At 36.3% G+C, this 22,592-nt stretch overlaps 1 protein-coding gene across 50 annotated transcripts in view; it reads right to left on the bottom strand.

Annotated features, from left to right (window-relative positions):
• Window positions 1–22,159, bottom strand: part of LOC136031858 (PDZ and LIM domain protein Zasp-like) — a 152,556-nt gene extending 130,397 nt beyond the window's left edge. For all 50 annotated transcript variants that reach the window (XM_065711728.1, XM_065711732.1, XM_065711741.1 and 47 more), the window contains exons 1-2: window positions 21,921–22,159; window positions 9,482–9,633 (exon numbers count right to left, since the gene is read on the bottom strand). In XM_065711728.1, the coding sequence (XP_065567800.1) occupies window positions 9,482–9,633; window positions 21,921–22,022 (254 nt within the window). In that variant the 5' untranslated portion in view covers window positions 22,023–22,159. The remainder of the gene's footprint in view (window positions 1–9,481; window positions 9,634–21,920) is intronic.
• Between the last annotated feature and the right edge of the window lie 433 nt (window positions 22,160–22,592).

Here is a 22,592-nt window from a genome sequence, read left to right as displayed (position 1 = left end):
TAAAAACCAGAATTTTGATACAAAAAGATACATCAAAAGAATTCGATTTTTATGCTAATTTCGGATATATAAACTTCATCAAGTTTAGTCTTACCCATCAAAAGTTACGAGCCTGAGAGAATTTGCGTATTTTGAAAAAAGAATCTTAATGAAAATCACACCATTAAATTCAGCGTATCAGAGAACCCTACTGTAGAGGTTTCAAGCTCCTATCTGCAAAAATGTGGAATTGTTTATTTTTTGCCAGAAGTAAGATTACGGATGCGTGTTCATTTGTTTTTTGCTGTTTTTTTTTTATCGTATCAACCCAGTGGCCCTAGAATATTACGATAGGGCTCATTCGAACGGAAATTAAAAGTTCTAGTGCCCTTTATGACCAAAAAAATTGGTGGGCAACCAGGCCCCCTTCCACGATTATTTTTTCCGAAAAGTCACCGGATAAAAATTTTAAAGATAGCCATTTTGTTCAGCACAGTTAATAGTTCTGTCTTTGAGGATGACTTAATCCCCCACACTCCCCGGGGAAGTGCCGCAAGTTATGAACTTATCCCATTATTTAAATATAGTATTGGTTATTGGGAAGTATACAGACGGTTTACAGGGGCATTTTTTCTGGTTGGGGGTTGCGTGGGAGGATCTTTTCGTGGAGGAATTTTTCATGGGGGAGAGAATTTTTCTCCAGATTTCCAGATTTCCCAGCATTATTTAAAAAACGATTGGAAATTAAATGAGAAAGCAAGTTTTTTCACCTGAAAATAAGGAGCAGCATTAAAACTTAAACGAACAGAAATTATTACGTATAAAAGGGGGTTCACCCCCTCGTCAATACCTCACTCTTTACGCTAAAGTTTTTCTAGTACTTTCAAAAGAGCTATTTATTCTAATTAAACGGTCTTTGTGATTCAGGTGTCATTTTTAAAGAATTGGAACAAAATCCGAACCTTTGCGTAAAGAGCGGGGTATTAACGAGAGGGCGAAACCCCTCATACGTAATAATTTCTGTTCATTTTAAATTTTAATGTTGCTCCTTACTTTCAATTGGAAAAAACATTTTTTTTTATTTAATACTGTCCTACGTCAAATCCCTAAATTCCGAGTTGATCAGCAGCAAAATCAAATGATTGTACAAAATGCCCAAAATGTTTGTCCAACTCGTAAATACGAAACAAAAATGCATATTAACAAATTTATGGTGAGTTTTTAAAATTTCTCTACCTCCTCCCCCTCTGAACAAAATTCTGGAAAAGGCTCTGATTGTAGCCTATAAACAAATAATGGGGCTATACAATACATATAAAATACTAATTTTGATATAATTTCTTACAATTTTCTTTTTTTTTTATCGTAATAGACTTGGTCCAAATGTACAGATTACCTAGAGACAATATTGAGGGCTTTTCGTCTTTTCTTCTTTTTTGTGCACGGGAATGTCTTTAATCAAATTTAGCAAGAAAATAGTTCGCTTGGCTTCTAAAAAATGATGAGCATTCAGTCGTGAAAATACTATTTGTCAGTTTAGGTTATTAATGCTTATTTTTTGGGATTTTCTTAAGTAACTATGAGTTTAATAAGCAGCAAAATACTTTTTCATCAAAATAAAAAGTGTAGTGAACGACTTGTAGTGAATTCGGCTAGTTAACGGTGCATTTTTTCTGCACCGTGCATATGTTACCGTGAATGTCCGAAATTGGTGAATGTCGACGTTCACCGGTGAATTTCCGAAATACCTTTCTTTTTTACCTTTGGATTTAGTCAACGTTGTCAGTCAACTTTTTCAGTTTATTGCAAATTTGCCAGTTTTGCCCCGGATATGGGGCAGAACGGTGTATTTGACCTTTTATATATTTTAATTAAATAAATAATGATTATATTCACTTTTTGCAATATAAGTGTGAAACTTTACGACAATACAATCCACTTGTAGGAAATTTTGTAGCCTTTTATGTGGACTCCTTCGTATAAATAAAAATCATTCTAAAATCAGTACCCCGTTCCGCCCCGTGTTACTCTGCCACACCTGCCGCAGACTCTGAAATTCTTCCTGGAGAACTTGTTCGTGGGCAAAGATACTAAACTGAAAATAGCTACCATTGGCCAAAGCATCATGCAAGCCACTCAAACTAGAGCCATTAAGTCTCCTCTTCAAGTAGGACTCGCAGTGAAGGTTCATCATCAGCAAGGAAGCCGCAGTCTAGTTGATACTCTCAGCGCTATCGACTTCTGCTCATCTTACTACGAGACCAGTTTATTTGAGCAAAATGCTTCAGTGACTGCAAACATCGAAATACAGAGGTTGCAAGGAAAGTTGTGTATGCGTCACGTTGCTGATAATGCGGATTACAACGTGAGAACGATCGACGCTGCGATATTCTTGCAAATAGCATGGTTTAAAATGTGCCTGGGCTTGTGGCAACTGCAAAAGAACAAGCTGTTCTAACTGCGAAACAGTTGGTGCCGGAAACCTTGAAGACGATGGTAGCGAAGAAGAAGACAAAATTTTTGAATGAATTTGTCACTATCCAATGAATCTCTGTGTAACTGTGATCTTTATCTGCCTTATGTAATTGATCTATGTGTTGCATTATATCTGAGTATACTGATCTCGTTTTTGGAACTAGTCTTTTGTCTCAGCTAAGGGAAGCTCTTTGACAGAATGTTTTTTGTTTTTTTTTGTTGCCAAAGATGCGTTTCAACTTCCACTACTCCTCCTCATTCTTACTCAATTTCACAAAACTGAGGTTCCAGGCATACTGGACTATACCTGGACCCAGCCTTGGTTGTTACCAAGGCGCGAGGCTACAAATGTTTCGCCATTCGCCAAGTTTAATATACACCTCCAGGCTGAACCTATCCCACATCCTCACTGTCTCTCAAAGCTTTAAGCCCCAAACAATTCTTTTGACTTTAAACATTCGGTTTCATGTTCATCAGCAAAAAAAAGAGCGAAGAGATGATATATCTAATCACATTTGCTGGTACTTACTGAATCGACATTTTTTGCCTCAACCTCAAATTCAACCTCAAAAAACTCAAATTTATGAAAGAGCTAGATCAGCAAAATTTTCGGATTCGGAATCAGCGCATATTTTTTGGCCGGTAATGAAAGAATCATTTGCATAGCATTTTGTTTGAGGTTGACCCCTTTTTTCACGACTTTCCTAGAACCTCGCCCCCAACCGCACTATATCTCAAAGCTTGAAGCCCCAAACAATTCTTTTGACTATAAACATTTAATTTCTTGTTCATCAGCAAAGAAAGAGCGTAGAAATGACATATCTAATCACATTTGCTGGTATTTACTTAATCAACATTATTTGTCTCAAACATCAAATCCAACCTCAAAAAACTCAGATTTATGAAAGAGCTAGAGCGGTAAACTTTTCAGAATCGGAATCGGCACATACTTTTAGATCGGTTAGTGAAAGACTCAATTATATAGCAATTTGTTTGAGGTTGGCCCCTTTTTTTCACAGTTTTCCTAAACTATACTTACAATTTGCTACCACGAACTTTTTGATTTTCAACCGCTTACAAAGAAGTATATCAAAGTATATACCCATATGTGATCTAAAATACTCCTTTCGCAGAACTCTTGTTCCATTCGCATTTATTCTTATTCATTAACTAGCTGTTGGGGTGGCGCTTCGCGCCACCCCAAAACCTAGTTGGTGGGGGCACTTCGCGCCCCCCAAGCCCGCCCGCGCGCGTAGGTCGTTATCACTTTCTGGGAATGTCCCAGAAAACTACTCTATTCATACAAAAATTGGAAATAAATTTACAAGAAAAGGAAAGAAGGAGAAAATCCAGCGAGGAAGAAGAAGAATCATTTTGTGCGACTAAGAATGTTTTTACTACTTTTTTTCGCTGCTAGGGTAGTGTATTTGACTTGACTACAGTGAAGTCAGCCATAGTTCACGACTAGTTACTTGCATCTCTTATATTCCTTTCAAAACATTTGGATAAAATAGAGACAGAACTTTATCTAAACATTTGATGAAGTTAAATATAGTTCAGTTAAAGATCCAAACAATCAAAATAAAACACCTGCAAATTTCAAACAGAGCCTTACCTTTTAAGCTAAAAAACGAATGAAAATAATTATCTAATATATTATTTAGAGGCTAATTTAAGTAGGGATTCCTCATGACTTTGAAATTATGACATTTGAAAAAATTAAAAGGTAATGTGTTTATTGACCGTAGAATAATTGGTAATTATTTCTAAATGGCGTAAGGGTGGTCAGAAGAGTGAAAGGTCAAATTTTTTTACTTGCACTCGTTTTTATCAACTTGCACTCTTTTTGGCCTTGATTTGCACTCTTTTTTTACGTCGGCAGTTGGCAATCCTGGTTGACATTAACCAGATTCCCGACATTCACAGTAACATATGCATCGTCAGTCGGGTATCAAAGATCTCCATAATTGTAAATTTTCAGAAGAGCAAAAAAAACCTCGTAACTTTTTTATGTCCCTTCAGATAACCGTAAAACAAAAACGGATTGATATATACTGATTTTACATATCGATCCGTTTTGGTTTACAGTTATCGGAGGGGAAATAAAAAAATTGTAAGTTTTTTTGCTTTTCTGAAAATTTACAATTATGGAGCTACGTCCCTTTGATATCCGACTGACGACATGGAAACTGTTAGGGTGGAAGGTTCTTAAAAGTTTGTTACAGGAAAAAAAGAAGTTTTGAGACAACGTTCGAGATATAAGTTTCGGAATTTTAATTTTTGCTCATGCCAATAGAGCTTATTGGGAATTAAACGACGCATGAAGCTCTACTACGCAATAAGGCACTAGATTGTTGATATTAACCTCTTCTATCTTTCCCTTTTTTATACTTATAATTTTTAGATTCCTAACAATAGGTCATAAAAAACGTTTTATTCATAGCATGATTACATATCCTGCAAAATCAAGCATAAGACGTTATGCAAAATAGGGCAGACATTCTAGCCATCCTGAATGTTGACATCATTCAGCAAATGTAAGCAGGAAGCAAGGTGAAGATCCTAAGGAGAATAACATACTCCTACAACAAATATGAAGGATGGCCCTTTCTGATATACAACCGTGACAGAGCCGAATGGATTGAAGTGTTGAATCACAATGATGGAATATCTTGCCAAGATCATAATTCTTCTTAATTGTTTCGATACATGAACCCAACCCGGTTTAAATGGGTCATTTGTAAGGATAAACATATATATTTTCTTATAGATGAGACTGGGCATAAAGATCATAATGTGTAAGGAATTAGAAAAGGGTTTAGAGTCTTTTAAAATTCAGACTTTGAAGAGGCCGCAAATGGGTAATTTCCATTTACGGCTAAGTGCAATGTTTTACTGCATCAATATACGATTAATGACAGTCAAAAGATCACTGACAAATTGATAGCCCTTTACAGGCAGGATTTTTTTTTATTATATTTACGCCTACATATATTTTCCACCAAATTAATTAACTACTCCTTAAAAGTAACAGTTTCAATAGTCTTCACTGTACTTTCATAACAACATTTCATCTCCCCCCTCCCAAGAAAATTGACATTAACTAGGTATCCATGGCCAAGGCCCCATAGTCTGTTCGGGCGAATATAACCCACAGATCACAAAAATTCCGGAACACTGTATGCGACTATGTCTTCGGGGACAGGTTATATGTTCCAAAGGTACTAATGTGTCATAGCGACCACACTCAAGAAGTGAAGTTAGCTTAATCAGAATAGAATATACCAAAATATGATGAAAATATATTACCGTACTTTAGTAACAAAATTATGGAAACTACAACAGAGAAATGTGGAAAGCAGGCCGCCCAGAACGCAATATAATAAACAACTAATCTAACCACCTCTATATATTAAATATTTAATTAAAATATACCTGCATAGTACTTTATGTCGCTCAGACTAAGCTGCTTATCTCTGAGTGGAAACAGAAAACTAGTTTTATTATAGATCAAGAACAAAGTGTAGTCGCTATAACACAAGTGCCGTTTCAACTTGAGTTGGTAAAAAAAAACAAGTTTTCTTAAATGAAAGTAAGGAGCAACACTAAAACTTAAAACGAACAGAAATTACTCCGTATATGAAAGGGGCTTTTCCTCCTCAACGCCCCGCTCTTTACGCTAAAGTTTGACTCTTTCTCTTAACTCTATTTTTAAAACAGTAAGAAACTTTAGCGTAAAGAGCGGGGCGTTGAGGAGGAAAAGCCCCTTTCATATACGAAGTAATTTCTGTTCGTTTTAAGTTTTAGTGTTACTCCTCACTTTCATTTAAAAAAAACTTGTTTTTTTATTTAATTTATGGGCGTTTTTGAATTAATGCATGTTTTGATCTTAGCTCTCCGCATATAAATAATTAAAACGAAATTTGCATATTAATTGATTGAAATTAATCGGAAGATTTTGAGAAAAAAGGAGCGAGGGAGGAGGCCTAGTTGCCCTCCAAGTTTTTGATTACTTAAAAAAGCAACTAAATTTTAAATTTTTTACAAACGTTTTCATTGGTAAAAAAATATACGTAACTTACGAATTAACTTACGTAACGACCTTCTATATTCGTATGCTTTTATTGCGTATATGAGGGGGTTCTACCCTCGTCGATACTTCGCTCTTTACACTAAAGCTTAGATTTTGGCCCAATTCCCAAAAAAAAGAGGTTCAGAATGACCTCTGAACCACAACGGCCGTAGAATAAATAGTTGAAATTACTAAAAATACTTAAGCGTAAAGAGTGAGCTATAACAAGGAGGTATACCCCTCATATGCGTAATAATTTCTGTTCGTTTTAAGTTTTAATGCTGCTCCTTACTTTCAGTAGAAAAAACTTTTCATATTTATTTATTCATTGTTTTTTTTCAAATAATGCTAGAAAATCCTGCGCCCCCTTCATTGAAATTCTCTTCCCCCATGAGAAGTTTCTCCATGGAAATATCCTCCCACGTAACCCCCCCTCAACTCTCCCCCCTAAACCAAAAAAAATCCCCCTGAAAACGTCTGTACACTTCCCAGTAACCATTACTATATGTAAACACAGGTCAGTTTGTAACTTGCAGTCCCTCCCACTGGGACTGCCTGCGGGGGAGTAAGTCGTCCCTAAAGACATAGTTATTAGGTTTTTCGACCATGGTGAATAAAATGGCTATCTCAGAATTTTGATCCGGTAACTTTTGGGAAAAAATGAGCATGGGAGGGGGCCTAGGTGCCCTCTAATTTTTGGTCACTTAAAAAGGGCACTAGAACTTTTAATTTCTGTTAGAATAAGTCCTCTCGCGACTTTCTAGGACCACTCAGTCGATACGATCATCCCTGGGGGAAAAAAAAACGAACAAAAAAACAAATAAACACGCATCCGTGATCTGTGTTCTGGCGAAAAATGCGAAATTTCACATTTCTGTAGATAGGAGCTTGAAACTTCTACAGTTAGGTTTTCTGATACGCTGAATCTGATGGTGTGATTTTCGTTAAGATTGTATGACTTTTAGCGGGTGTTTCCCCTTATTTTCTAAAATGAGGCAAATTTTCTCAGGCTCGTAACTTTTGATGGGTATAACTGATTTTGATGAAACTTACATATTTAAAATCAGCATTAAAATGCAATTCTTTTGATGTAACTATTGGTATCAAAATTCCATTTTTTAGAGTTTCGGTTACTATTGAGCCGGGTCGCTCCTTACTACAGTTCGTTACCACGAGCTGGTAACGAAGCACTTTTTCCACACTTTTTATAACCACCAACAGTAGCTGTAAAAAGCCTTTAAAAAAAATTAAGTCTTAAAACAAGTACCCAAAAAAATCCATTTTTCCTTGAGAAAGATCCGATTTCTTTTAACTCTAAGCGCGAGATTTTGTATGATCTTTGATTAATTATGAAAGTTGTGTAACCAGTGACCACGGTGAGGGACAAAGACATGTTTTGGGATTAATCCAAACGATGGTGCTGAACCAGGACATAATCATTATACCTCAGATCACGTTCCATTCGTAAAACGTTCAGTTTCAGATGCAAGCACCCAGCCTCACCCAAATATATCACCTAAAAGCTCGTATGGCACTTGGTCCTAGCAGAAAACGCTCAATTTGCAAAATAACCGGATCCGACCTCCCAAAACACAACTAAGACTTCTAGTGATAATCTGCGTAAAAAAAAAAAAAAAAATTCTACCTCTCCTTCCATTTTCAAGCAACAAGATGCTGATGGCAAGAAAAGGGTTCTGGTCATCGAATGTCTAAAGAGTCATTTTTACTAATTATAAATTAAAATAAGGACTATTTTAAAATATTCTTAATTTAAACATTTTAAGAGAGAAAAAAATAAAAGAAAACTGAGGTTTCAGCCAGGAATCGAAGAGAACAGTCCACTTTTGAAATGTATCCCTATCTACGCTCGTTCACCGCACTTGCATTACCTTTAATCACACAACACTACCGCACTTCTCAACTCTCTTGCCGGAGTGAACCATTAGATTTCACGTTCCAATACGAGTCGCTACAGACAGTGTCATTTTTTGCCACACTCCATCTGTCCGCCACACGCCGCCTGTTTTAGGCTATATTTGAAATAGTGTGGCCCCTCAATATAATTGGACGCTGTGGAAAGAGCAAATTTGTCTTGTCAAATCGACAAGATTTTGCGTTCTGGGCATGAAATAGACCATAATTGGTGCTATTTAGCAATTTCTTTCTCAAGGTTTGTATGTCCAATATGCCAGTTCCAGTTCCGCAATTCAGCCTTTTCCCAATTTACCCCTCCCCCAAAGAATTTCACCATCCGCCATAAGCCTTAAAAAATGAATCGCAAGTGCCTGCACCGACAGTACTTTTTCATAATAAGTATTACTTTACTAAAGCTCCTAAAACTGTTTGTGCAAGTAATGTATACTATTATTGGCTCTTCTATACTCAGGGGCAGATGCATGATTTATATTTGGAGGAGGGCACCAACAAGAATTGGGCTCCTCCATCAGCTTTTATTGTCCCTCAATCCCTGTAATTAGTACAACTCTAGCCGTTCTGAGGAGCATATGCTCCTTTGCCCGTCCTCTGCAACCGCCCCTCATGCTTTCTGACTTGATTCTGGTACAAATCCCTTATGCTACAAAATGAAGCGCAAGCTACTAAATTTCATTTCATAAACAGTTTCGAATGTTGTGACCTAGAGTTTTTGCTTGGTCCCAGACTTAGACATTGGGAATATCCAAGGTCTCTTCAAAGCACAAAGAAAATTGCAGGTACATTACAAACAATTGGCCAAAAACTAAATTGAAACATAAATCTATAACAAACTATATTTCAATCAGATAGCACAGTGATTATTTCAGACAATGCCCACGTAAAGAAGGTAGGAAATTACGCAAGCAGACTTATAGCATTGGCAAATTAAGTAATTCTTATAACACTATCAATTCGTCGGTGCCCAGTGAATAAAAGATACAAACCACCAAAATCATTAAAATAAAACTGGCGAAAGCTTACCGAACGACAACCATTTCAAAATTATTTCCAGCTCTGACAATAGCATCTTGTGCTTCCTTGTGTCTTAGTTTCAAGGCATCAATACCGTTGATTGCTACTATGGTATCTCCAGCATTCAGCCCTGCTCTTTCAGCTAAACTTCCTCCATTTACCTGTTAAAAACGAGAAAAAACTGGTCATTATATCTCATACATATTTTGAAAGAGACATAGCCAGAAAATAGATAAATAGTGAACAGAACAAATAAACTGTTTTCGATATTACAACAACCGAAACAATATTACAGTAAATAAGAGAACAACTATCACCCATAAAACTTTTGAAGGCCACAGCCTTCAAAATGCTCTGGCCTTTGCTCAGGGTCGGATATAGAGCGATTAGGCCCAATCGGACCACGTGTTTAAAAGGGCCCCGCGTTTGAAAGGATTCCGCACTGCCATCAAAATAAACACATTTTTTTTATATTTTTAAATATACTTGAAAATTCCTGTAAGCGTTGCTCCTAGAGAGAGATCATTTTTTAGGCTAAAACTAATGAAAAAAATCGTCTGATATTAACAATGAATCCGGTATAGATTAAAAAGTTATGCAATTAAACCCATTGAAAGTGAGGACGCAAGGAAATTAGATTTTCAGACAGTTTTAGAAGAATTTACAGAACAAAACTTAGCAATATGCATTCTTATGCAATATGTAAACTTAGTCATGTATTCATATTTGTTGATGTATATTTATATTCATTAAAAGATTTTCTTCATTTTATAAACAAGAAATAATTGTTATTTATTTATTTGTTTCTGGATGTAAGTATGTGTAAATTTCTTATCGAAAACGGCTCCGTATTTTTTTTGATAAAATTGGCATCTTGAGATTTTCCAGCCTATAAAAAACAATCTAGACATGTCGCAAGTTTAAGGCAAGGCGTTAGGAGTCTTTATTTTGGAAAAAAAAAATATATGAGTAACGTCATATTTGTAGCATATTTCAAAAGGATAAAAACGTCATTTCCGCCTTAGGAGTGATTCTACCGTTTTTAGTAGCTTCGACGCATATGAAAATACACAAGAAACATAGCTGAGCATAAAATATTTAGTGTAATGAGTTGCGTTTTCAGCAGTTTTATAATAACTTGGGGACGGAAACGCATATTAACAATTGCTCAAAATTAACAAACTGGACTATCAAATGAGACAAGATCAAGAGGACGACCTGAGAAATGTCAATTCGAAATGGGTCAAAGCAAACAACCTAGACCATCAAATGTGCTAAGACCAATCCAAGTAGCTAAGGCAAAGGGCAGTGAAAACTTTTTGAAGTAACGATAAACTTTTTGAAGTAACGATAAACAAAATGAAGAAAAAACATGCGGTGAGAATACTTGCAAAGACGACAATAACAATGAGTCAAAAACGAATATGAAGCATCGAAAATTAGAACGAGTCAAAATCACAAAAGTGAAGAACATAATAAGGTGTCGTTACTGAAAAAATGTCTGAAAGAGCCATAACCAAAGTTTAGGTACAAAGAAATATGCGGTTAAAAGATAAGCAGAAATAAGAATTATAATGAGGTAAAAACGAAACTGAAGAACAAAATAAAAAGCTTATTAGACATGCAATAACGAGATCCAGAACCTTGCACGTTCGCAGGGCGGGGGCCTTCGCTCCCCTCCCCCCGATATTTTGTGAAATGTTTAATGTCCCCATGGTTTCTTGGGATTTCTGGCAAAAGTAGGACATTTATTAAGAAATCTAGATACATGTGTGAAGCCTTTTTTTGGGATTTTACAGCATGCAATTATTCGGTCAAGTCACTGCCCAATTATTAACCCATTTTCTGTCTAACCTTTTACCCTCTTTGAAGTAATTGGCGATTGTACTGTTGCACCATTAATGGCACTAGAACCTTAAGGTCCAAGCCGGCGGTGCTGATCTCTGTTTTATGGCCCTTCAGACAATTAGGTGTAAGGGGGAGGGGCAAACCATCATGCGCTTTCGCACACGCTTCCTGCTTAGGTTCCGCAGATTTCTCCAGGTACCCATTTAGAGCATGGCCGACTTTGGCTGAGCTTACAGAGTTACATCACTGACTCCCTTCCTAAACCAAATAACAGGAAAATCCAGGAATTGAACCCGTACTACTCGTGCTAAAAATTAAACGAGCGGTCATTTTGGACACGAAAACGACAACTATATATATATATATATATATATATATATATATATATATATATATATATATATATATATATATATATATATATATATATATATTAGGGTACTTGTGTATTATTCAGAACTCACTCAATAAGTTAAGTTAGGTTCTTTCGTGAAACAAACTACGATGCACTTACATTTTTTGAGAAAATCTGGTTTCACAGCCACAAAGACAAAACTCAAAGACGAAAGGGTTAGGTTAGAATTCTAAGTTGTAGTTTTTCAATTTTACTCATAAAGTATTATATTTTCACATATTTTGTTTGATTTCATTAGCTTTATCAAAAGTTTGGGCTATATATTTGCACATTAGGGGGGGGGGGATGCATTATATCAAATACCTAACTTAACCTAACCTAACCACCTCTATATATAAAATATCCAATTAAAATGTACCTACATCGTAGTTTGGTTCACGAAAGAGCCTAACTTCACTTATTGAGTGTGTTCTGAATAATACACAAGTACCATATTTAGTATGTAAAGGGCCCCTCAAAAAAATTCCGATCGGGCCCCATGGCTAGTTGATCCGGTCCTGCCTTTGACTTAAAACATCATAGTCTCTTTTATCATTAGAACAAGGAAATATAAGAAATTGCTGATACTTGCTACAATTAGTGTTACTATATATTTTAAACAATCAAGCAGCTACCATTAGCTCCTACTTGTAATTTTGCACTTGTCGGATACACACAGAGCACTATCTGTTTGTTTTGGGTTTCATTTATTCATTCATGGTAATCTGTGTTAGCTTTGATTTTCAACTATTATTTGAATCTATTTTTCCTCGTATTAGGCTTTAGTATAGCTCTTTACTTTCCTCTAAAGTAAAATCTTTTGGAAAAGCTCTTTTAATCAATTCTAGAAAGTATCAATTTGGGGGGGGGGGTAATTTTCTAGGAATCACCGTGTTTTGTGAATCCTTTAGCCCCATGCTGGTTTCCACAATGAGGCCCAAATAATATCATATCCAAAAGACTTGAGTAGACCTCTGGCGTCCGTAAACCATTACACCTAATTATCAGAAGCCATTAAAAGTTAAAAGTATCGGTTTCTGATAATTAAGACATCTTTATGCTAATATTAGCCATAAAATTGCCAGTCGGTAATGTTGTCATGGCTCAAAATCATGTCGCACGTCAACCCTTTGGGAACCCCCTGTATTTAACGTCAACAAAACAGAGGGTGTTACCCGGGTCAATAGTTTTAAAATGCATGCTTATTAGCTGAATCATCGGATGATGACTAAGTGGTGAAATAAACTGCCGCTATGAATCACTGTACTAAAATTTCCTGGATTATCTTATGTCTGACCACTTACATATCTTAATTAATTTGAAAGAATCTGGAATAAAGACAGGTTGTAGACGCGTTCCAGAAAATGTTCATGCTAGCAAAAAAATAAAACCATGGTATTTCTCAGAAGTAAGAGAACATCAGAACAAAAAACTTAACACGATTCCAGTTTCAATTTTTAAAGAAGAGACGGGAAAATCCTCTATCAGAATTACTTTTCTTGGCCCTTTCAAATCCCCCCCCCCTAAAAAAAGAACGTGGCAACGTAACACTAAGTTTCACTCATTTTTTATAGACCAGTGGATTGATCTCTACTTGGTAATAAGTGGCCCTGAGTTGAATTTCAGGTGTCGTACGGTTGGGCGACACTTGAGGTGTGCAAACCGTCTCAAATACAAGCACAAGTAAATATAACATCAAATTTCATGCTAAGCCATTCCCGATGTAAAAACCATTTTCAAAAAAAAGCCGGAAAAAGCGTACTTTTGACATATATTATTACAGCTTTCTTGGCTACTTCAAGACTGGCTTATCACCCCGTCCCAAAACAAGGATCATGGCATTGTCTCAGATCAAAGTTCCAATGGAGTTTACTGAGCTTGTCAAGAAAAAGTATACAAATTCACAGTCACTCAATTGAGGCATTTTCATATTTTTTAAGGGATTTACGGCCGATAAGAAAATGGTAATGAGTATGAAACAGATCAGGCGTTTACCCATCTCCTCAGAACAAAAAGTGTACATGTCCACAATATTTTAAAAAGATGATGGTTTTTATGTTTAAACAAAACACAAACTTTTCAAAGTTTTGCTCCCAGGCTGGAGTTGTATCGAACAAGCGAAGACAATTGGCTCGTATCGAGCCAATTGTCCTAGATGATCGGGAGAGGGCTTATTTGAACGGAAATTAAAAGCTATAGTGCCTTTTTTAAGTGACTAAAAAGACTGGAGGGTAGCTAGCCCCCCTCCAACGCTGATTTTTCTCCAAAGATGACCGATCAAATTTTAAAACAGCCATTTGGTCTGGCATAGTTAACAGGTGAATAGCTACACCTCTTGGGATGGCATGACCACCCCACATACTCCCTGGCGAAAGGGCTATAAGCAATGAAATTGGCCCATTGTTTGCATGTAGTATTTTTTACTGTGAAATATAAGGATTTTTCTGGGTGGGGAAGATTTTCCATATGAGAAGTTTTCCTTGGAGAGGAAGTTCCCGGGGAATTTTTCAGGGAAAAATTTACATGGGGGAAGGAGATTTCCTAGTATGACTTTAAAAACAATCAAAAATGAAATAAAAAATAACACTTTCAACTGAAAGTAATGAGCAACATTAAAACTTAAAAGGAACAGAAATTATTCCGTATATGAGAGGCTGCATCTTCCTCATCCCTCATTGTTTACGCTAAGGTTTGTAGTTGGACCGTCGAAATTGAATCAGAAGTATTTTCAAACAACTTTAATCTGTTGTGTAAAGAGCGAGGGTTGAGAAAGAGCAGCACTTCTTATATACAGAATAAGTTCTGTTCGTGTTGAGTTTTGATGTTGCTCCTTACTCCAACTTGAAGAAAATTGTTCTTTCATTTAATTGTATAATTAGTGATAAACAGCTGAAACTTAAAATAAGATGCAGATGTTTGTCACTGATTCCCTAGACTATAAAGATGGATGAACAGGGGATGGCAGGGAAAGGGGTTAAGGACTGTCCTCAGGTCCCATAACGGAGGCTCTTTTTTTACCCTAGACTATCCCTGGCTAGGTTAAAATACCCTTATAATACGTCACACTAACATACACTAAGCTTTTACCATCTAAAACGTTTATACGTTAAAATCTCAGTTACTTTGGAGTGTCGTACGAATTATATAGCCCTTATAGCGATTTTTTTTTTGCCTAATCCAGTTTTAGATAACTCTGTGGCGGTTTAGAAATAACTTTTTTCTTTCAATGATGGTACAGGTTAGAAACTTTGACCAATAAAAATCGCCATTTTAAATTGTTGACGAATTAATCTACAATAATCGATATAAAAGCAATGAAAATCTCTGCTAGGGAATCTTGAAGATGAAATTTATCATCTGTTAAACTTTTTGTTCCTATTCTTCTTGGCTAATCACCAGGACGTGTATATTGTTGGGACAGATAACAAGGCAAAGTCGTGGTTTAGATAGATCTAGTGTGATTCAGCGAAATCAGTCGATTATGGTGGTCTTGGCGGGGTCGTTTTAACACAGAGACCCGAGGAACACAAAACTTGGGGTTCAACCAGTACATGAGGCCACCCCATATACAGATGAACATGCTAAAATAGTATTTTTTTTTTTTTAAGCGAACTACAGAATCTCTATATGAGCCCACTGGGTTAACCCAGGGAGAACGCTTAGTTTGACGAAGACTCCTCTCCGATATTAGGACCAGAAAAGCATTTTCAGGGAAGGAAGCCATCGCTCTCTATTACTATCTACGAAATAGTTGGAAAGCCTCAGAAAAGAGGGTCTAAATTATATAATTTTGGTCTATAACACATACCACGCACATGTAAACGTACACTTCATTCATAGAGGGGGAAAAGAAAAGCATACCAAAAATATATCAAAATTTAAAAAGAATAAAAATTGGGGGGAAATTTGTAAGATCTTGATATTTCGCGGACGGGCACACTTGAAAGCTCCTTTCCAAGATAATTTTTGTCATTTTTGATTCTTGTCAACAATATTTTTCGAAGTACATTAAACATCGCTTTGGCCTAAAATTAATGCTTAGCTTAGTGGTTTTTTTTTTCTTTTGCATGAGTAGGTCAGGCCTATTACTTGTAATAATTTCCAAGGAAAACACATACATCCAAAACTCCGGAACACTTCAGTACAGTTTTTTTTCTTAATGCGGACATTTAAATTACATGTCTAATTGTTTGGTTTTGTTTGATTCAAAAGCAACTTTTTTTACTAGGAATCTTGTACTGATTTTTCCTACGGCATAGAAAATCAAGCAGGACCCATTGTCAAAACTTTTGAGAAAATCAAGAAAGTTAAGGCCATAATAAACAAACATTAAAAAAAAACAACTGTTTTAGAAACAAAGTTAATTCTCTTCCCCTATCCAAAGTAACCCAACCAATCTGAGAAGGTTAGTTCCCATCTAGGACTTGTTTGAATCACGTCTTAAGATTTATACACTTCTTAACAAACTGAGAGGAACGAAAGACGATTTTCTCTTTTTGGAAGGAGGGTAGCAGAGACACCTTTATAAAGGAGACGTAATCGCTCATACAACCTTTTGCCATCTTAATCTCGACGTCGATTCTCCCTAGTAGCCCTTAAAACGGTCACAACGACATTTTTCTAAAAAGGGAAAAGTTACAAAAGACATTCTAATCAACATTCGAAAAAAATTCTTATAAGAAAGATCGGTATTATCAAAAATCAAAGCATTAAACGCGATTCATTTGTCTCAGCCCACGGCTGGCCTGAGAAGAATTTCGTTTTTTTTCCAGGGGAAACACGATTTGCCGTCTTTTCTCATGGGAAGTATGCAAGCAAGTGTCATTCGATAGGTTTGGCTGTTGTATCTGGCAAAGTTCAAACATCTCGGGAACCGGCCACTGTATTTTTAGCCAGTTCTGGCTTTATTCCCAGTTTCCAATCTGTCCAAAAGATCCATCCTATGTAAAATAATTTATCCAACAGATAACCAGCTACTAAAAAAATATAATATAAATACTGAAAAATAAAGTAAAAATTAGCTTAATAGATCCAACGAGAAAACAAAAATATAAGCTATGAAAATATACAAAAGGAGAATATGCCAAGATATAGCCTTAACCTATAAATAATATTGTTTTTGTATATTTTTAATTTGAATTAATAAATATTGATTGATTGGTTGAACCACAGATATTAATCAAGGTTAAAATAAAGAAAGCTATAATTAATTAAAAATCCGGCCTTAGAAATCAATTTAGAATTGAGCAGCAAGTTTTTTGGTACTTAAGTATTATACGAGAAACACTCGAGAATTTGGATCGCGAACATGAGACATTATCCGAACATGAGACATTATAGATGAAAATGAAAAAGTTTGTGATACCTTGGATGTGAAGGAAGATTTGTTTAGTGAGGAAGAATTAGCGACAGTACTAGAAGGATTAAAAAATAATAAGGCCCCAGGTGCTGATAGTATGATTAATGAGTTCCTTAAATATGGTGGCTCTGAGGTTAGGAATAAGCTACTGAAGATTATGAACATGATTTTTGAAAAAGGGGAAGTACCCAATGATTTTAGGAAAACCTTAATTAAACCACTGTATAAGAAAGGTGACAAGAGTGAATGTCGGAATTATCGAGGCATTAGTCTGGTCTCTATAGGTAGCAAATTACTGAGTAATATGATACTTTTTAGACTGAGACATGCTGTAGACAAAGTTTTAAGGGAAGAACAATGCGGTTTTAGAAAAGGTAGAGGATGTGTCGACCATGTTTTCACTCTTAGGTTAATAATTGAGAAGTCCCTTCGTTGTCAAACACCTTTGGTCCTTAGTTTTATCGATTATGAGCAAGCTTTCGATTCTGTTGATAGAACAGCGTTAACAAAGGTCTTATCGTTATATGGTATACCAGAAAAATACATTAAAGTGATTTGCGCTATGTACGAGAATAATACTGCTGCGGTTAAGGTAGGAAATGAGGTTAGCAACTGGTTTTGTATTAAATCAGGAGTTAAGCAGGGTTGTGTTCTATCCCCCTTTATATGGATCATTTTGATGGACTTCGTCTTAAGGAGCACAGGAAAGGCAATTGGAGACCATGGAATCAAATGGGGAGGAAGAACGCTCCTGGACTTAGATTATGCTGATGATTTAAGCATATTAGATGAAAGTGTGAGCAAAATGAATGAATTTTTAGAGGTTTTACGAGTTCAGGGTGCTAAAATAGGCTTGAAAATTAATGTTAAGAAGACTAAGTCACTAAGGTTAGGAATAAGTGAAGATGAACAGGTGACCTTAGGTAACGAAAAGATTGATCAGGTTGGGAGCTTCAGTTACCTTGGTAGTATTATTAGTAAAGATGGTGGGAGCAGTGAAGATGTTAAAAGTAGAATAGCTAAAGCTCAGGGTGTTTTTTCACAGTTAAAAAAAGTTTGGAAGAATAGAAAGATAAGCCTACAAACCAAGATTAGAATATTGGAAGCTACAGTGATGACAGTGGTCAAATATGGCTCTGAAGCATGGACACTCCGAAAAGCAGATGAAAATTTACTAGATGTTTTCCAGAGAAATTGCCTACGGATTGTTCTGGGTACCCGGCTGACTGACCGTATTTCAAACAGTAGGTTGTACGAAAAGTGTGGTTCAATCCCGCTTTCTGGGGCTATAATGAAAGAAAGGTTGAGATGGCTAGGCCACGTTCTACGGATGAAGGATGACAGATTACCGAAGATTGTCCTTTTTGGCCAACCGTCTGGGGCTACACGGAAAGCAGGTCGTCCTTGTCTGGGTTGGGAGGATGTCATAAATAAGGATTTAAAGGAAATGGGAACTTCCTGGGAGGGTGTAAAGAGGGAGGCTTTAAATAGATTAGGTTGGAGGAGGAGCGTGCGTAGCTGTGTTGGCCTCAGGCGGCTTGGTGCTGCAGTGAGTTATTAGTAGTAGTAGTAGTAGTAGTATATTTACCGTTTTGCTAATAAAATATTATATTTTCATCATATTTTGTTGTATTTCAGTAGGATTAACCAAACTTCACTTATCGAGTGTTTCTCGTATAATACTTAAGTACCAAATTTTCCAATCTTTCCACTGCAAAACAGGCTGCACTAAATATTTATAGTTATTATCCTTATAAAAACTCAAATTTTCTAGCTACAACAAAAACCATGTAGGTCAGCATCCCTACGGCTAGCCGAGGAGTACTCCCCACTTCCAAAAAAAATCGCATAAAACCCCCTATAAAATTCCTCAAAAGCGGGTTTGCTATTTGTGTGCCAAAATTCCCACTCTGATCGAAGCGCTATTATAACTAAAGAGTAATATCATTCGATTCCCCATTCAACGCTGTTTCCAAATATAAGGATCGCTACCGTGACAATTGCTTTACAGCCCCCCCCCCTTAAATAGACTCAGATAAAGCCCTAGACTATATACAAAACGTCGCTAGTATATGTCGTAAGGAAAGATTTAAGGAAAACTTTCTGGGAGGGTGTAAAGAGGAAGGCTTTGTATAGATCGGGATGGAGGAGGGGCGTCCGTAGCTGTGTCGGTCTCAGGCGGTTTGGTGCTGCGGTGAGTCGTCAGTAGTAGCAGTAGTAATTTGCATTATGAAATAACTGTTGATGAGAAATAGTGAACCAACAAAAAAACTAAATGAAACCAACACAGCATAGTATTTAGCCTATAGCAATATCTGGCCCGAATAAGGTGGAACGGGAGTGGGGCTGTAATACAATAATCACAGTAGCATGTTCGGAAACAGTTTTGGGTACTTGTTAGTTACCCCGACCATGCTCAAGTTCTTGATCTGAGTAAAACTGGTTTCTCTGTCTGCATTTGGAGATAGCTTCATTTCAGTGAGACAAAGTAGCCTACTCTACAGGCATATTTTAATCAAATATTTAATATATAGAGTTGGTTGGTTAGGTATTTAATATAGTGCGTTCTGAGCGGCCTGCTTTCCACAATTATCTGTTGTAGTTTCCGTAATTTTGTTTCTAAATTAGCCTATGTATTTTCATAATATTTTGGTATATTTTATTCTGATTAACCTGACTTCACTTCTTGATTGTGGATCAAACAGTTCGTGGTAACGAACTGTAGTAAGGAGCGACCCGGCTCAATAGTAACCAAAACTCTAAAAAATGGAATTTTAATACCAATACCTACATCAAAAGAATTGCATTTTAATGCTGATTTTAAATATATAAGTTTCATCAAGTTTAGTCTTACCCATCAAAAGTTACGAGCCTGAGAAAATTTGCGTTATTTTAGAAAATAGGGGGAAACGCCCCCTTAGAAGTCATAGAATCTTGACGAAAATCACACCATCAGATTCAGCGTATCAGAGAACTCTACTGTAGAAGTTTCAAGCTCATATCTACAAAAATGTGGAATTTTGTATTTTTTGCCAGAAGGCAGATCACGGATGCGCGTTTATTTGTTTTTTTGTTTGTTTTTTTTTCCCAGGGGTGATCGTATCGACCCAGTTGTCCTAGAATGTTGCAAGAGGGCTCATTCTAACGGAAATGAAAAGTTCTAGTGCCCTTTTCAAGTGACCAAAAAAATTGGAGGGCACCTAGGCCCCCTCCCACTCTAATTATTTTACCAAAGTCAACGGATCAAAATTCTGAGATAGCCATTTTATTCAGCGTAGTCGAAAAACCTTATAACTATGTCTTTGGGGACGACTTACTCCCCCACAGTCCCCGTGGGAGGGGCAACAAGTTACAAACTTTGACCAGTGCTTACATATAGTAATGGTTATTGGGAAGTGTACAGGCGTTTTCAGGAGGATTTTTTTTGGTTGGGGGAGGGGTTGAGAAGAGGGGGATATTCTGGGGGAACTTTCCATCGATATTTTGTCATGGGGGAAGAAAATCTCCATGAAGGGAGCGCAGGATTTACTAGCATTATTTAAAAAAAAAACAATGAAAAAATAAATATGAAAAAGTTCTTTCAGCTGGAAGTAAGGAGCAGCATTAAAACTTAAAACAAACAGAAATTATTACCCATTTGAGGGGCTCACCTCCTCCTAATACCTCGCTCTTCATGCTAAAGTATTTTTAGTAATTTCAACTATTTATTCTACGGCTTTTGTGATTCTGGGGTCATTCTTAATGAATTGGGACAAAATTTAAGCTTTAGCGTAAAGAGCGAGGATCTGACAAGGGGGCGAACCCCCTCATATATGTAATAAAAATATGAGAATACAAAAGTTCTTTACGTAAGCTAATTTATAAGTTACGTAGATCTTTTACTAATAAAAATATTCGTAAAAAATTAAAAATTCTAGTTGCCTTTTTAATTAACCAAAAAATTGGAGGGCAACTAGGCTTCCTCCCCCGCTCTTTTTTTCTCAAAATCATTCGATCAAAATTATGAGAAAGCCATTTAGCCAAAAAAAAATGCAAATTTTGTTTTAATTATTCCTCTGCGGAGAGCCAAAATCAAAACATGCATTGATTCAAAAATGTCCAGAAATTAAATAAAAAAAAACAAGTTTTTTTAACTAAAAGTAAGGAGCGACATTAAAACTTAAAACGACCAGAAATTACTTCGTATATGAAAGAGGCTGCTTCCTCATCAACGCCCCGCTCTTTACGCTAAAGTTTTTTACTGTTTTAAAAAGAAGAATTGAGAGAAAGAGTCAAACTTTAGCGTAAAGAGTGAGGCGTTGATGAGGAAGCAGCCTCTTTCATATACGAAGTAATTTCTGGTCGTTTTAAGTTTTAATGTCGCTCCTTACTTTTAGTTAAAAAAACTTGTTTTTTTTTTATTTAATAACTAACAAGTTCGAAGTTTTGAATTGGGAATTCAATAGAACTCAACTCTTTTAGTTATTACAGTGTTTATTTCGGAAGAGGCCACACACTAGAGTGGTAGCAACAGTTGGTTCATATTGACAACAAAGTCAATTTGAAAACAAAATCAGGGAACGTTTGTGTGCAGCCTAGGGTTACATCTGGCCCTATTAGGGGAACTAGGAGATAATTGTCACGGTAGCGACAGCGACCATTACATTTGAACAGTGTTGAAAAGAAAATCGAATTCTATTGTTATTCAGATCTTGGCACACAATTACCACGAGCGTCATGTTAAAGGTGGTATGCATATACTCATCCTCCCCCTGGAAAAATACTAGCGACGTCCATACCCCTGTCTCTATCCCACACAAATTGTAGGCTAATGTGAGGAATACATGTTGTTTAAATTTTGATATTACCTTTTGCACGGTAATTGGGACTGAAAAATCTTTTCCTCCTTGTATCCTAAATCCCCATGGCTGATTATCAAACTTGGACAACTTGATAGGCACCTGTGCCATAATTCAGATCAACACGCACTCTATTTGTCAATATAAGATAACAATTGAGATGCTTCCAGTTTGAAGGTTCGGAGCCAACTGACAAGACTTCTACTGATAGAGTAGATCATGCTTCCTGGTTCCTTCATTCTCAAACAGATTTGATTTCTTTCTACTTCTCTGAAGAAAAAAAAATATATTAGATTGATCGTCATCTCTAAACTAATGGTAATAATGAATATAGATCAATTACACGTGAAAGATTACATGATTTGTTGCGTATCAAATGGTTAACCAATTAGCTAATGTTAGTGAAAAAATAGATGCTAATAAGCAAGGTATATCAATCACTAGCTATATCCGTGCATGCTTCGGGTTAGGGTAAGACACAAAGTCAGGATAAAAGAACTCACACTCACCTCATTTAACAGTTTTACGGTATTCCCTATAATGTCCAATAAACCTAATGATAACCATCATGATAATTTTTTATGCTTTCCGAACCATAATTACCCCTAGAAACAACCCTCCTCTCTCCTCAACGCAAAGTATTTACTACATACCTCCCTTTAAGAAATTTTAGAATATGTG

Source organism: Artemia franciscana, chromosome 10 (genome assembly GCF_032884065.1).
Source record: "Artemia franciscana chromosome 10, ASM3288406v1, whole genome shotgun sequence".
Lineage (NCBI taxonomy): Eukaryota > Metazoa > Arthropoda > Branchiopoda > Anostraca > Artemiidae > Artemia > Artemia franciscana.
This window is presented reverse-complemented; position numbering and strand designations above follow the sequence as displayed.